At 41.8% G+C, this 17,237-nt stretch overlaps 2 protein-coding genes across 2 annotated transcripts; one reads left to right on the forward strand and one right to left on the reverse strand.

The window, feature by feature from the left end:
• Positions 1-1,880: 1,880 nt before the first annotated feature.
• Positions 1,881-3,758, forward strand: LOC132256678 (angiogenic factor with G patch and FHA domains 1). Its single transcript, XM_059753172.1, has 2 exons — positions 1,881-2,114; positions 2,176-3,758. The coding sequence occupies exons 1-2, from the start codon at positions 1,881-1,883 to the stop codon at positions 3,418-3,420; spliced, it is 1,479 nt and encodes a 492-aa protein (XP_059609155.1). The 3' UTR covers positions 3,421-3,758.
• Positions 3,759-5,267: 1,509 nt separating this feature from the next.
• Positions 5,268-16,916, reverse strand: LOC132256659 (regulator of G-protein signaling 17). The gene is made up of 9 exons (XM_059753147.1): positions 16,478-16,916; positions 14,756-14,891; positions 14,497-14,694; positions 14,100-14,108; positions 10,811-10,891; positions 10,646-10,707; positions 10,021-10,187; positions 9,077-9,198; positions 5,268-9,015 (listed from the first exon to the last, which is right to left on the reverse strand). The coding sequence occupies exons 3-9, from the start codon at positions 14,691-14,693 to the stop codon at positions 8,928-8,930; spliced, it is 726 nt and encodes a 241-aa protein (XP_059609130.1). The 5' UTR covers position 14,694; positions 14,756-14,891; positions 16,478-16,916; the 3' UTR covers positions 5,268-8,927.
• Positions 16,917-17,237: the final 321 nt, after the last annotated feature.

The following is a 17,237-nucleotide window of genomic DNA, read 5'->3' on the forward strand; positions in this document are numbered from 1 at the left end:
GCTGCCATTTTGTCCGGCCATTGCTGAAAAGTCGCTTTGCCAATTAACATCTCATTAATTTCGCTAAAGAATTCCGTGAACTCCAAACCATTTTACACATCTCCAGAACTTTACTACGAGTCGTCCAGAATCTCTCAAGCGAATCTTTTCGGTCAAATGAAATTGAGAAGTTTTGAGAAGAAGAAACATCAAAAAGTTGGATTGAATTTGATAATTTATATTTTATATAGAATAAATATTTTTTTTTGTAAAGAAAATTTGCAATAACAATGTTGTAAATTTGATTAATTCCTATCTAATCATCACAGAGAAGCTCAATTGGATATTCCTAATCTTCCTTTCGCTCCAGTTTAGCCCCTGTTGGTCTTGCTGGGCTTCTTCACGCGGCGTCTGTAAGCCGCGCGCTGCTTGTAGCGGAACACAGGCTGGAAGATGTGATTCTCAGCCGTCTCCAGATCATCATCATCATTGTTGACTGATCGAGTCCTCCTGACCTTTGCCGGCTGCACGTCGCGAGTTGCGCGCCTCAGGAAGACCTTCTGGATGCGATAGAGTGGCTTGTAGAAGCGATTCTCGGCCGTCTGGAGCTCTTCCTGCGGCACCGAGAGATCCTCAGCGACTTCCTCGGCGGCGGCTTCGCGGCGGACGCGCCTTCTGAAGGCGCTGCGCTGCCTGTAGCGGAAGAAGGGGCGGAAGATGTTGTTCTCAGCCACTTCCATGTCATCGGCGTCATCGCCGACTTCTGGCAGCGCCTCGTTGAAGTCCTCGAGCGTCGCCTGGCGAGGAGAGCGGCTCCTGAAGGCCTTGCGCTCGCGGTATCTGAAGAAGGGGCGGAAGATGTGGTTCTCAGCTGGCTCCAGATCGTCCGACTCTTCGGGAAGTGCGGGAAGAGCTTCGGCGAAGTCTTCGGGCGAGGCTTCACGAGGAAGGCGCTTCCTGAAGGCGCTGCGCTGCTTGTAGCGGAAGAATGGCCTGAAGATGTGGTTCTCGGCCACTTCCATGTCCTCACCGTCGGCTTCGGCGTCCGGGATGAGAATGGCGATCTGGTCGGCGTCAGGAATCGGGCTCTGGAGGCTCAGGTGAGCAGCTCCCAAGATGATGGCGAGTACAATCAGCTTCATTTTGTTGCGCTGGAGTGCGTTTGTCTTGTGGATCAGCGATAAGATCAAGAGTGTCTTGCGAACTTGTTCTTTGCGCGCTTGCTTGTTGCGGTGTGAATGCTTGGCAGAAGCCCCGGAAGCCTTTTATACTGCGGCCGGCGATCGAGGGCCGCCATGTTAGACAAAATAGTAATTAGAGCCACTTAACGCGCGGCCGCTAATTCCGCTTCCACTGTCTCTGCAGCTCGCGAGGAGCGAAGAGGACGCTTCGTTTGGACTCCATCGAGCACGCGAACGCTGGAGCAGAAGAAGAGCTTCGCAAAGTCGAGAACGGACAATAATAAGACGATTAGCGCGTTTTTGCCACTGATCCGCATGGCTTTCGGTTGGACTGCGGAGTCGCCATGCTTTCCGAGGATCGGAAGTGAATCGATCTCGCTAATGAGTTACACAATTTCCACGGGGCGTTTTTTGCCGGCGATTGTTTTCGGGATTTCTGTGCTCTTGACTCACTCTTCAGCTGCTGCGAAGCACTAATTGCCGCCCAAATTGCCATTTAAGGAGTGTTTTCCGATTTGTGCTTAGAGATCTTACCTTGAGCCAGTTCTCACCAGTTCTGAATTTTATTCTTATGTTTTTTCCATCTCAATTTCTTGTGGTGTTAATTTTTTTGTTGGGCCAATTCATCAACGGCTTTCTTTCTGAGTTCAAATTTTGTGCTTTTGCAGTTATAAGGTTTTCTCTTATTTCTCATAACATTTGAATGGTGGAACTTGTGGAATGAGTGATTGTCAATGTGAATTTTGGAGCTCAATTGCTGCTTTTGTTTTCCCCAGTATTTTGTTCGTGCGTGAGATGAAGAAGCACAGTTTGGGGCTTCCTCGGCCTCTGTCCTACGCGAAGATCCAGAATTTCAGCAAAACCAGCCTTCTGTTCTACATAAAATGCCTTCACAAAATCATTTCTCGCGAGAGGGTTGTTTTGACCTCTTTCCGGAAGAAAAACAGGAAGCTGGTGAGACTTCCTTGAGTTTTTCCTTCATTCTGTGGTTGCTAAGACTTCAATGTGTTTTCAGGAAACGCAAATGAAGTCTCTGAAGTGCCAGGAAGAGACACCGGCGAAAGTAGAGACTGAGGATCCGCTGAAGTTTGTCCAAGAAATCAAATCCGTTGCCGAAGAGGCTCAGAGAGTGGCTGGATTTGTCTATGAGCCTGTGTCAGGATTGTATTATGACAACAAGACAGGATACTACTATAACGCGGATCTGCGGCTGTATTACGACGGGAATACAGGCGTTTACTACTCTTATGACGCTGCCACAAATCAGTTCCTGTACCACTCTCAGGTCTACACAGATGGGAAGGAGAATAACGTGGTTTCACTGATCTCTGAGATGACTGGTGAGAAGAAGGAGAGCCAGAGTGTGCGCCGACGGCACAAGAAGAGGAGGAAATCCCCGGAGAAGGTGGAGAAGCCCAAGGAGGACGTGGAAATGGAGGATGGCGAGGTATTGAGCTCTCCAGAAGAGTCCGAGGAGGAAGAGAAGCTGTCCGGAGACGCCGTGCGTTATGCGCCATCACTCAGGCTCATCGTCCAGGAGAGTGCAGTTGAGAGTGTCTCCGCAGGAACGCTATTCGTGATCACCTGCAGGGGTGGCACGCTGGGCAGAGAAGGACATCACGATATTCTCATACCAGATCTGAATGTCTCCAAACATCACCTCAAGTTCATCTACAACGACGCGAAGTCTACGTATCAAATCATCGATTTGGGCTCAACGAACGGCACAATTCTCAACAGCCAGCGAATGACGACGTCCAAGCGGGAGAGTGATCCTGTGGATCTGCTCCACGACAGCGTCATCGAGCTCTCGGGCACGCGTCTTCTCTGTCACGTCCACGGCGGCTCCGAAACCTGCGACGACTGCCATCCTGGCCTCCTGAAAGCCACTCAAAAGACAGCCAGCTCTGCTGCTGAGTCGCAGTCTCTGGAGCAGTCACGCTTGCAGATACAGAAGCGCCTGCAGAAGAAGTACGGACTGGCGACGGAGAAGTACGAGGAGCCGAAGAGCTTCGCCGGTGAGGCTTATGTTGATCGCGCGGCCAATCGGCGCGTGACTGTGGGCAGTTCGCACGACGGTGAGAAGACGGAAGTGGCCTCGACGGAGTGGGCGATCTCCCGGAAGAACAAGGGCTTCAAGCTGCTCTCCCAGATGGGCTGGTCGGAGGGACAGAGCCTGGGCAACACCGAGGAGGCGCTCAAGGAGCCCATCTCAGTCGTCGGCAACCAGGGAACCGCCGGCCTGGGATACGGCAGTTGAGATGATCTTCCCACAATCTCTGTATTCTTCGTGGCTTAGTTCGTGGCTTGATTTCAATAGACGCCCGGCAAAATCTGTTTCACAACTTTTTATCAGGATCGTTGATTGCGCCGAATGGGAGAAGCATATGCTGCATGCAGCTTCAGCTTTGATTGAGCGTAAAATTCATTCGAATTGGAACGAAGTCGTTGTGCTTTTAACAACTTCATCAATAACTGAGGAATTGGAGACAACAGACAACTTGCAGTCTGGATAAATCCCATCGTGAATAAATAATTGCAGAAATGATATTTGCAGTACAGCAGAAAATTGTTTAATTGAAAATGAGCACTATTAAAGCCTAAATTGATTACAATGAAAAGCTTTTGGAGTCTTCATTACGCTTTTATAATGAATTTATTTCAGAGAAAACCCTGAATAATTACTCCTTTGTTAAATATCAAGGGGGAGATAATATGTCTTAAATCTGTACACCATTTTCAAACACTTCTGAATTTTGCCTTACATTCCTAAAGTTCTAATTTTATTGAATTTCTTAAGTTTTCATTCAAAATTTCTGTAAAAATCAAATTAAAAACGCATTTTGGGCATATTTTTCTACCATAACCTCAAAATATATCTAAGAGATCTTCAAAAACTCCATTTGGAAGCTTTCTAGATCACAAAATCAACTCAAAACTACTGATTCTGAGACAAAGTTGTTTAAAAAGCTTTCAAAAATGAACATTTTTCAATTCCAAAATAATATTTTTGAGGTTATGTTTGAGTTCAATACAATCTGTAACGTTTCTTGGCTTCAAAGGTTGAGAAAAGCACTGTTTATTGCATGTAAATCTCTAATTTCGCCAATAGAACATGAATTTTTTACTAAATTTGTCCCTAAAACATGACATAACCTCAAAAAAAGATTTTTATTACTGATTTTACGTGAAAATCGAAGGAAATCCAAAGAATTCAGATGATTTGTCAGTAAAATAAGCACTCGCGAAGGGATTGTTGTAAACTTTTCAACACTTCCACTTCTTAAGTACTTCGTCTAATCTGTACACCATTTCTGATTGTATTATCTCCCCCTTGGGTAAATATAATCAAAGTATTTTCTTCAAAATTTCAATAAGTGCTTCCAGAGAGCATAGGAAGATGGGAAATCAACGAGAAGAAAATGATTTTTCAATTATTCGGGCTAAAGCGAAATGCATGCACTGCAGTTTGCGCAGTTCACGCGATGTTTGCTCAGGACAATCTTTGTGACTTCCGCGAGGCTCTGAATATCAAGTCAGCGAGTGAAAATCAATGAACGAAGGCAAACACTGAAAAATTCATCACTGTTGTTCGACTATTAGGAAAGTCGCTGAATCGATACGACTCTCGATATCGCAATTAATCAATCTGAAAGTGCTCAAAAAGGGGAAGAAAAGACAAAGACGAAAATATTTTTTTTTTGTATAATAAATGGCAATTTATTTGTTAATCATATTCGTAGAATTAATTAATTTGTATTTCATATTTTTTTTATTACTCTAAAATTTTTATCTTGTTTACCATTCGGTGCCTAAGTAATTTTTTTCTTTTCATCTTTATAAAGTTTAGTAGAAATTTTCTCTCTCACTCCCTCTTCATCATCCCAAAAGATGTTATAATTTTTATTGGTTTTACTTCCTAGGAAAAATCTGATTCACTTTTCTTTTGTTAAATATGTTTTACATTGCTAAGTAAATTATGCGTACTGACATTGTTTTTCCACTTTTCCGCATGAAAGTATAATTTCACTGAAATTGTTTTTAGTTCATCTGATATTAATGTTTTTATTACCACTGTAATCTCTTCTCACATTGTAATACTTCTTCTTTTTTTCTTAGAAAATTAATGAGACGGTTTATTGTGAAAATTTTCCATTCCTGTTTCGCTGAAACTTATTCTGGGTTTCAATTATTCTTCTATAGTGTTTTTTTTTTGGTACTGATTTCATGATTTTGGTTTCTACATTGGCTATTTTTTTTTCATTATTTTTATACACATTGCAAATACTTTTAATGCGCTTTTACAAGGTGGGATTTTTACTCTTACATTTTTCCTGCACTAAATTATAACTTTTTTTGTGCTTCTTGTGCACTTGAGAATTTCACAAAACTATCTTTGCATTTATACTTTGCGACTTTTACACTTAGACTGGACCATGTTGAACTTTGTGAATTTGTGTGTTTTGTGTGGCTCTTTTGGTGTGTGTTCGAAGCGAGGAGAGTTGTCGTGATGCCCGAAGGAAATGATAAAATCGACAGAAGGAAAGTGTAACCCAAAGAGTTATCTTTATCCGAATTTGTTTTTAATTATTTTACACATTTTAATTATATTCACACGTCACATTTAATTATACAACGGTTTTTTTTACCTTTATTTCTCTCATTATTTCATGTTTTTTCCATCATTTTTTTTTTTAATTCTTATACTCCTAAAGTGTGTTTCTATCCTTCTTCTGATCCCTTCTGATTCCTTGATGTTGCTCATCTTCCACGTCACTTAACGCCAGCGAGAATGAACGAAAGATGCGGAAGAAATTCATTTCGAATTGAATTTGCATCGCATCTTCGGCGATTCTTCTGGGGTTAATTTCTCGCCAAACAATCATCATTCAGCCAGTGACTTCTTTCCCACTCTAGAAAGACATTCACTGTGCCAGTGAATACCCAATTGTTTAATGATTCTTTCTTCTTTTTTTTTTAGTGTATTTTGGTTTAGTGCGTATTTTAAATACTTGTTTTCTTTCTATGTCATTATTTAAAACTGTGTTACTCCACCTTTTCCACCTTCACCACCTCTTAAAGACTTTTACAATATAAGTTTAAATTTAATTTTTGGTGCATTTTTTTCTTTATATTCCTTCACCTTTCTCTCAATTTAATAATACGTTTCATTTCATTTTTTTTGGATTATTTTTCATCATTTTTACTCTCACTCTAATTCTTCTTGCTTTTTTCTTCTTCTTTTTCTTTTATAGGTTTTATGCCTCAAGGAAAAAGGGGTTGGAAATTGTCTAAAATTTATCTATTCACCACTTTTCACTAAATCTTTCTCGCTATCTGGATGATCTTTGCTGTGGATTTTTTACTTTTAAAGAAGGTTAGTGACTAGATAAAAATGAGTTAATGGCGAATGTAAGATTAATTAAAATACCGAAAGAGGTTTTTTTTTAAGGTTGTAAATAAATGCATACTTTTCTTCTTCTCAATACAAAGTGCGCGTCACAATTGACTTGGCGATTGTGATCTTCCGAATCCCAGAATATTGCAGATCATAACTTAATTCTAGTCTAACTTCGTTCATGCTTGATACTTTGATAACACTGATAATAACGCTTTCAAACTGATTTCTTGCGAGGAATTCTCTCTTCTTCGTCCATCTTTTTGCACGTTCAGCTTCTTAAGGTCCTACGCGATCACTGGTTTCTGGCTCAGAAACCCTCCCAGTTGCTCCCAAAATCTGTCTAGTCCTTCTAGCCTCTGCTGTCCTTGCAAAACCCCTTTTTCGATACAATTGTGACGCGCACTGTATTTGCGACAAGCGGGCGAACAATGAGGAAAATTAGCAAATTTCGACTCTATTCAATGGAATTCTTTTCACCTTTTCTCCCATGGTTTTCATCCGCCCAAAAACCTACGGTCACAAATCTAGTAATACATTACACTGGTCACTGACTAAGTCCTTTTACGAGGTCGTCACATGATAATTTCTAATTAAACTCCCTCCCCTTTCACAACTTCACACTATATTAGTTATACAAAGTATTTCTGGGTGAAAAATGAACGGTAAAACAGAGGAAAGAATTTTTTTCTTTTATACCTTTGAAAGAGATTAACGCGATTGCCTTTCGTTCAATAAATATTTGGTTTTCTTTAAATTGTAGACCCAATTGGTTATTATCATTTTTATTCGATTTTTTTCTCTGAAGTGTTTTTTTTTTTTCTTCAATTTTATAGGCCCTTTTAAAAATATTTACTTCTTTTTAAATAACGTTGCATTTTTCCCTTACTTAACTCGAGTACGTTGTATTTTTCCTTTCATTTTCTTTATTTTATTTATACTATTTCTTCTTCTTCTTTATATTCTGTCCTCACCATTTATCGTTTCTTTTATAATTCTTCATATTTTCTGTGTAAAAACAAAGCTTAACAGTTTAAAGTGTTCTCTTCCTATCCACCTTCAATATTTTTCATCCTCTCTCTTCCCCTCTATATTTTTTTTTTACCACATGATTTCAGTATAAAAATTATTAAATTTATTATATATTGAACTTAGTGTATGGTAAGTTTTTAAACTTTTAAAGAGTCATAAGCTTTATAAAAACTCGGTCGACTAACTAAAATATTAAATAGTTTCTCTTTTTCTTCATTTCTCTCTTTTTTTTATTTGTTCATCTAACGTTTACTATAACAGTAGAATATTTTGTGCATTTCTCTTGTTGTGCACTGGAAAAAATACGGAGCATGAAAATGACAAATACGGATAAAGTCTGTAAAGGAAAATCCTCAAGTATTTGCCAAATGAAAGTCACTTTCTCAAAAAAATCTCTTCTCACGTCTAAAGTGTTCGAATAACAGATGAATCAAATTCATACTCTATTTTTTCCAGTGTCTTGATAAAACTTTTTAAACTATATATAAAGTTTTTAGTGTGTTTTTCGGGGCCATTTTCCCGCCCCCAATGCGGTGTAGACTGTTTAGATTTGTGTTCATTAAGCATCTCCGGTTAAAATTTGTATGTGTTTTCTGTATTTCGCCACCTTTTAATTACTCATTATTGCTCTTAACTGGTTTTTTTTTCTTCTTTATTTTCAAGTAACGAGAATGAAATTTGTGGCACAATTTTCCATGGTTTTGCCATGGAATTTCATCCACCAATTTCCCTGTTTTTATTCTGTTAATTCCACTTCCTGTCCCGCTGATCAATATAATTCTATTCTGTTGCATTCTTCGTCCACTCCGCATTCGTCAACCATCAAAACGTCGCCACGTCAACATTACTAAATGTATCACTAAAATAATGGTTTATACACATGTGTAATCGTTAAAATACTAATATAAAAAGTCATTGTTTCATTATTTGCTTTTAAATTTTATATACTCGATAAAAGTGTGTAAATGCATATTAGTTTTTTTTTTCTTTCTTTTTCCTTCCTTGCGACAGCTCAAGAGTGTCCTTTTTTGCGAGACACTCTTGCAAAAATGCAAATAGATTTCTGGTTTACAGCAAAAGATTCAACGCAAAATGCGGCAAAGTAAGTTTCGTCGTCATAAAATTAGATTGAATAAAAAAAAACAGAAAAGAAAGAAATTATGCGCAGAAATTCAATGTTTTTCTCTTTTTTGTCCTCTCTTGCATTTTTTTTCATCAAGTATTATTTTTTTTTTACTTTATTACTATAACCACTATCATTTATTTATTAACTCCCTACCATGTTTAAGGAAACTCTCTTACTTTGGTTTCTCATCTCTTAAGCCTCTCACGGCGTCTTAAGTGGGACTTTCGGTCTGTGAACCTGACGCTGAAACACCTTCGGGAAGTTGTGCTAATGTTTTAAACAAGGGTGAATTTATAAATCTGCAAAGATGGACGCCGATTAGGGTGAGTTTGAGGGTGGAAAAAGAGACTTCTCTCTTACCTGGGATACGAGTCTCGGTGCATTAAAGTGTAGATTTGCAGTTGAGCTTCATCGAAAGTGTGAGGCGTGGGTTCCACCATATTCCTATTAACTATTTCACGTACTCGAGAATCTAAAGACACCTGCAAAACACCCAAAAGCACAAGAGTGAGTTCAGGGAATTTTTGAATTTTTTAAAAGTATTTTATAATCTATCTGTTCTTTGATTTACGCAGTTTAGTTTGCTGAGTGAAATGTGTAACGTCTCCAATATTTGAAACATTTTCGAAACATATTTCAACCATGTTTACATTATCATTTTGGTTAGTATCGTTTTGGTGGTAAATACAAGGCTGTGATAATGCGGCTAAATTGTGTACACCACTTCCTGTCACGTCCGCACTATTTGTCAAGAATCTCAGACACTTCCAGGACTTTGGCAGTGCTTAAAACAGGCGTTTTCCCTATTTTCTTCACTCTTTTTCAGAGCCCAATAGATTTTTCTAACCGTTTAAAGTAAAATAACCTCTAATTTAAGAGTTTTTGTCCTACAAAAACGTAATTTTCAATTGTGTGACTCTAAAAAACATACGGAGAAACAACGTAATTTTAGAAATATCAAACTTCTAGAAAGGAAAGGTAAAAGTGATCTTAAATTTGTAGCATAACCATAATATCTTTGAAAATCAATGACTTTGGAGTAGTGAAACAATTTTCCACCCCCCAAAATGCATTGCACTGCTTTAGAGCTGCTGATTAAAACACAACTTTAGGGCCAATATAATATCTCAACCATCTCTAACGATAAAACCCTCACGTCAAACATTTCCATACACGAAAGCCAATATAACTAATGGTTGAATTTTGAGAGAATAAAGTCCACGAGGCGTCGAGAGGGTCAACGCGTCCGTCAATCAAGTTCGTCAGTGTTAAATAATTCATAGTAGAAAAAACTCGCTTCTCACCTCTTTTGGAGACAAAATTGAAATATAGTCTTCATATATGAATCTAGCCTTTTCTTCGATGGCTTCTGGATTTGTTTCCTTCTTCAACTCTTCGCATGCGAGCCAGAAGAGGATATTTTCTTCGCTATATTCACATCGGAGGAAATCACGAAACACCTTTCGCCCACCTGCAAAGGCAGAGAGGAAAGAATTTACATGAGTTTTATTGCGTTGGAAAGTCCGCACGGAAAATCAATGGTCGACGCCGTGACAGGCTGGGAAAATTCATCAAGCGGGAGTTAAATTATTTTAGCGAATTATCCGTGTGAAAGGGAATTTCCTGGAAAGCCGCGTCAAGAGCAGTCTTCTGGGAAATATCTCAAGAGAGGAAGGAAGGGGTTTGGCCGGAGAATTGGATTAGAGGCGAGCAAAGGATGCAATGCAGGACGCCCGATGAAGTAATAATAGGGGTGTTATGCACTCCTTGGGTTTCATGTCACCTCGGTGGAAAATGCTAATTGATAGGGAGCGAAAGTCGCTTTTGCCATTCGAACCAATATTGAGCGACTGCGAGTGTTTTTCCTATTAAAAATGCATGACAATGTGGGCGAGAATGATAAACCCTCCACATGATTTCCACACTTACCGGGACTCCTCATTAATTTATCAAAGCTTTTACCCCAACTTCTTATTTCCTCGAGGGTTGGCCTACAACAGAGAGAAAGAGAGAAGGGGAAAATGGGTGGCGTGAGAAATGCTCTCCATGTCTTTCTGCATTGATAGGATATTGATGAGGACAAGGGCGACTTACTGTTCACCATCACATAGAAGATCTGAACCGGCTGGATCTTTCTTCGTGGGTCCATTGTCTTCGGCATTTTTAATTGCCAAACTGTGGAGTAGAGAAAGAGAGAGAGAATGCACGTGAATTTGATATCTGTGTTGGGGAGCTTTTGCTTTTTCATTGATTTGCCAACAGAGTTGAGATCAAAATGATTATATAGATAAGAAATCAATAGATAAAATTTTCTAACTATTCTAACACATCAATTGATGTTTTGTGTTTTTTTTTATTTCAGGAATTTGAGAAGAATTCATGAACTTTCTACAGGCACAGATGATCTTATGCTAAGAACGTAAAATTTATTTGCAACAAATATAAGAAACAGAAATTATAAAATACGGTCCAACGAAGACCGAAGATGCTCCACATAATTCACAATTTTCTCTTATTTATAATTAGTTAAAGTCTTTATTCTATTCTTTATTAGGTAAAATAAATAACGTGAAATGCCAATCAAGTGAATTTATCCCTCAATATCATCAGCACACATCAGAGAGGAGGAATTTGGTCATTCAAGCCAGACCTAACCTCACTCTCTTTCTAGGTAAAAACACAGTCAACCATTCACGCTATCACGCACGCAACAATCTCTAACATCTTCATTTACACCCTTCAGATAACACACAATACCAAAAGCGACTGAAGAATCTTGAGTGAAGATATTGAATTCTATCTCTGATCGTAAATTTAGCAAACTTTAGTTTCAGTTTGGAGTGCTAATTGGGATTTTCAAGTTCATTTTCCTCATTTGTATTGATCTAACATCGTGACATAAATCCGAATGAGCGTAATTATTCATGCTCCTCGACATCTACTCGCAATTGCGCGTGCTGCACTGCTCTGAGATCTGTAATCTAGCTGCACGCAAACTCTAATGGCCGGTGTGGTATGAAAAATTAACCGAGTTGTCTGTTGACGCTGTGTGCCTTGGGAAAGTGAGGGTGCGGAACTGTGGAATGGGGACAGAGAATTGAATTTCTTGTGTTTTATTTTCCTCCACTTTTACCCCAGTCGCAGCTTCGCCACGACACTCCTCCATCTCTCGGCCATGCTCCCCTGCCTCTTCAATTGATGGCCGCCGCCGCGGTATTTGTACACCCATGTCCCATCCACACTCGAGCCGAATGATTGGATTACACACAGGATGGTCGCTCTGTCGATGGAGAAGAAGAAAAAAAAACCGCCGCCGCCCCTCCGCCTCGGCGCTGTTGATCGATATTTTCCAGATAAAAACTACGCGCGTCTTCTGACGTCAAGCCTACACAGAACTATGCACACGGGGCGAGCGATCTCGCATCTATGAGGATCGCGCGCGGATCAACTCTGCACTCGCCCACTCTCCAGCGTTTTGGGCCGAGTCCCAAGGAGTGAGTCACACCAGGAATGTTCGCGGCGAGATTTATCGCGGATATTCGCGACGAGAGGCAGGCGCGATCGAGGTCCAGAGGCGCCGCGAACTGGAGACGTTCTAACCACTTCCATACGCAATATTCGCGCGAGTGGCAAAAACACAAGACTTCGTGCCTCACGCGGAGCGGCCCGAAATGTGCGATTTTGTTTACACGGGGCCATCGTGTGCCCCACAATTGCACGGGAGCCTCTCTCGCTCTCGCGGAAAATCGCCAGAGATTTTCCCAGAGATGCGCGCGTGCGCCGAGAGAGCCTCCGCGCCAGTCTTGGGGCCACCAGTGAAGAAATGAATGGACTCGTCATGTTTCCGTTTTTCTTTTTTCCTCCCCCGCCCCTGGCCGGAATGTGGTGACAAAGTTCTCGCTCTCTCTCTCTCTCGTCCCGCGCGCACCTGCCTTTTCTCGCCAATTTTCCATGGGGCCACGGCGCGCGGCAAGGGGAGCTCTCCTGCATTCGCGCTCGCACATTTTCCGAAGGGTGTAAACACACACCAGCTCTTTTTTTTTCGGGGCAAAGAGGAGCGCGAATGAGGACAAGAGAGGAGGCACATAAGGAACATTTACGGGTAGCACGCAAAAGTGTGATTAGGAGAAAAAATAGAGAATACAAATGAGGGCACACACTCGCGGGAAGGTGAAATGTATGCAAAAGTTCACAGTAAATCCCAAAATTGCTGATAATAAAGGAAATTGGTGACGTTCTATGGCATTGGCCGTTGTAATTCAAATGTGAACTCTCTAGAGAGCCCGACTTTGAGCTCGTGTTAGGCAGGATTTCTATGCGATTTGTGACCTGTACACCACTTCCTGACACTTCCACAATTCCTCCGCAGAATCTTCAACACTTCCAGACACTTCTTCAACTATTTCCTACACGAATTTCTGACTTAACACAAATCTATTCCAGGTTTTTCCGCCTCAAGAAGTTTAAGCTCTTCAATTGCTTAGATTTTGAATTGTAAAAATTGATTTTATTGCTTTTTCAATCGTTCATGGCAAATTTGTGTCTTGATTTTCTAGTTTTATATTCTAAAAAATGTTTTGATCAAAATGTGAGGTTATGAATTCGGCTTGAAAATCTTTCTTCGTCTAATTTGAACCTTTTTACATTCAGAAAATTAGTGAATATGGCGAAGAATACAATGTTTCTACCAAGATAATGACATTTAATTTGCCAATTTTAAGCAAAAACAGAAAATTTTCTAGACTAAAATTACCATTTTTGAGGTTATGAATGACTTTTAAGCTTCTTCTTTGCCACTTTTGCGAAAAAAAAAAGAGAAATAATCTCAGATAAAACACAATTTCTATGATTTAGAGTGATTTTGTAGTGCAAACATTCGATATATTTTACCACTTCCAATTCCTAAACACTTCCGTGAAGTTGTACACCACTTCCAGTCATATTATCTGCCCCTTGGATCAACATATGTGATTAGTTCTTTGGCAAAAAGTTGTTTAAAATGTTCACAATACACGCCAATTTCTGCTAGCTTTCATGGGAAACTGTGAACTTATTGCAGCGCAAGGAGGTGAAAGAAGCACTGTTTTGTGGTGTTTTGTCCCACAAGAAAGTATTCTTGATCACGAGATAGTTGAAAGCTTAGTTAAATTCAAGGATAATCTTTACTTGGTTAAACTACAACCCATGACGAAGAAGAAAACTGTGAATTTTGTCTATAATTCCCTGCTCTTGCTTTGTCATGTTGCACTCTCAGTGGAGTAATTGAGGTAATGACTATTAATAAATAATTAAATTGGCAATTAGGGAATAGAAAGCGTTGATTACAACCACTAAATTTGCTATTACTAGGGAAATTGTTGTTTAAATTCAGTCAATAACTCACCATTTGGCCCTGGAAATTAGAAGAAAAGCCACAAATCCATGGGAAGTCACAAGTGCAGCACAGGAACGTCGAGTGTTGGCGGCGAATGGAGAATTCATGCGGAGAGAAGAGAGGTGAAATATAACAAAGAATCCGCACAAAAGAGGCTCGAGAGCTTGGAGAGTGCAATTTGATTGGAAATCTAGGCAGCTTGGCTAGAGTGAATCTAGCTTAGACTGCAATTACTCGATAAAATCAATGGGATGCAAATTAATTTCCAACGGTTGTTAAATTGGATTTCCTGCGTGTGATTTTAACACCCAATAATTCCGGCAATTATACAGCAGCTTCACAATGGGCGCAGCGAATTAATTATGCCAGTGTTTTGGGCGCGCAACATTGCGTGGCGTTGGCTTACCAGGAGCAGGAACAGCAGCAGCACCAGCAGAAGCAGCACGGTTTCTGTGACGGTTGTCGCCGCAATGGACCCACACTTGGCGCCTCCTGGGGCCCACTCAGAGTGGAATTAAGCGGAGCTCCTCCTCCTTGTGTTGCTGCAGAGCCCATGCCACGGAGTCGACACCCCACTGGCAGCTCCGAAACGCTGCAGGACATGCTGTGGATGGGGACACACGCATTAGTTGGTTGTCGCAGAGCGGGCGTCTCGCGGGACTCACAAAAGAAGTTAGTCACCGAGGTAGGAACTCCTTTTACAGATCCAGTCTTTCCCCAATTGGCGTCTCTGTCGCCTGCCAGTGACGGACCCCAAACGCCATGCCCTCACCGCCGCCGGCTGCCTCGCGATCGGCGCCCCTGCGAAGAGAGACACAACACGCTGAATGCAATTTCCCCAAACAGCCCCATATTTGCGCTAAAATCGCGCGGCGGAAGGAACTCTTGTGGCATTCATTTGATTGTTCCAGCACAAAGTCGGAAGAAGTGGCGAAGATAAGATGAAACATTTGCATGCATTTTCCACCCCCCCCCCCCAGTCAAAAGACAGTCGCCGCATCAAAGGCAACCCCGAGAATCTCGAGTGCCGAATGATAAAATGTGAATTGCTCTGAGAATTTTATCATTCACTCATTGCTGGATTTGTTTGACAATTTGTTTGCGCGCTCTTTGGCCAAAGGTTGAGGTGAATTGAGGGCGTTTCAAGATGTGAAAATAAACAAATAGAAAAATGTCTGCACATGAAATAATATTTATATCCATGAATTATTAGGTCAAAAGCTCAAACCCTTCGACGAATTTATGCAGACAGACCGCGAAATCCATTTCTGTGCCTTTCTCTACCTGCGCATGTTATAATTAAAACTGTTATCGAAGTTGCGGTCAGAATTATTATTGGACTGGAAAATCATCTTTGTGCATTCATCAGAGGTTAATTATGCAATTTAAAGTCATGGTGAAGTTTGGAACTTTGTGCAAACTTGTGATGTTTGAATAATAAAGTAACTATTCGACCAGTCACTCATGCTTTTCATTATGCTGCACAGTTTCTTACAAGACGGCAACACAGGATTTATATGTATGACGAAGAATCCTCTTGTTTCACGTAAAATTACATTTTTTCTTGATTTTCACTACAGAAAAATTGAATTATAATTCAAATTTAAGTACAAAATTGACCCAAAAATGCTTGATTTCAGCTTTTTTTCTTCAAATTCAACGAATTACTGATGCTTTAAGTCTTATTTTAATCACTTCTCGACAAGAATAAGGTTTAAAATGTAGGTTTAAATGAAAGAAAATACCGAAAATCAAATTTATGAAAATTCTGACCGATTTCGGGAATTTTCTTTGAAACTTCACAGCACTTCTTCGTGCACAATTGCAATTCTTCCTCTTGCGCCTGGCGCCAAATGCCTTCGAAGGGTTGACGGACTTCCGAGTGGCCTGAAAACGGTCAAATCACTCGCAATTCGCGATGAATGGCCCCTGGGCGAAATTGCGGAGACTGACTTGGCAATTAAGGCCCCGCGCGAGGCTCGTCCACGTGAATGCACCCACGGAATTGGGCAGCGGGTTCAATGGAAGCCTGATGGCATCCCTTCGCGCACCCCGAACACACGCGCGGCGGGTGGGATTTTCCGCGGGGGCGGGGAGGCGAGTGAGCATGCGAGAGGTGGAAGAAAAGATGGATGTGAAGGGCCAGTGAGTAATCACAGTTGAGAGCTTTTTCGGGTGAGACTGGAGGCGCCCCGTCGAAGCTGATCAAATATTTGGGGGAGCGCGGATATCAGCGGCTGAGTGGCGAAATGAGCTTCGATAAGACGCGCCCAGCGGCCACGAGAGTGGGCATGCAATCGACGGGAATGTATAAACATTTATCGCTGGCGAGAGAGTGGGTGGCCCCATTCCCCCAGGAGGCCCATCGATTTTCCCCCGCGCCTCACCTGTTCTCCCCGCCGAGCTGCGCTCACGGGCCCCCCTGCATGCTGTCCGGCCGAAGGGGGCGCGCTCACGGGTGGCAGGCACTCACGGACCGCCTCGCGCCAGCTGAGAGCGCGCGCGGGAACACAGGAAGCTGCTCACGCACACGCTCACGCGGACTTTTCACGCACTGGAGCTGGTGACCCAAATTCCCTCTCTCGGCCCCCGCCACGGAATCACACCAGAGCCGAGCAGCAGTGCCTCACCGTCCGTCCTGGCCCTGCACAGGCCCGCCTCGATGCACTTTCACTTGATCTCCACCACCTGGTGACCGCACACACGCCAAAGATCCGCGAGACCCAGAACCTTATGTGCTGGCACCGTTTCTCATCCACATAAGGGCGATACCAAACCAATATGGCGGGCCACCTTCTGTGGAAAAACACACAGGCGCCCCGCAGTACATAGAGAGCCGCACTACATAGGTGAAAATTCTGCCATGCTCTCCCGGAGAGAGAGACTCTTTTTCCACCAGACTCACTTCTTTGTCGCTCCGACACTGCGTGTTGGACATCTCTGGCTGCGTGCGTGTGAGTCCCCCTCTCGCGAGCGTGTGTGTGTGTGTGTGTGCGGAAAACTCGCAGATGGAAAGTGAGTTTTCCCGACGAGGCGCCCGAGCGAAAATCCCCCAACAAGGGAAATTCTTCGCGCGCCGCCAAAATCCGTCTGCAATTCTTCGCCGCACTTTCCTCGGGATTTAAAGGCTTTTCCAGCTTTCCGCTC

The sequence above is a fragment of the Phlebotomus argentipes genome, unplaced genomic scaffold (genome assembly GCF_947086385.1).
Source record: "Phlebotomus argentipes unplaced genomic scaffold, Phlebotomus argentipes genome assembly contig_17, whole genome shotgun sequence".
NCBI lineage: Eukaryota > Metazoa > Arthropoda > Insecta > Diptera > Psychodidae > Phlebotomus > Phlebotomus argentipes.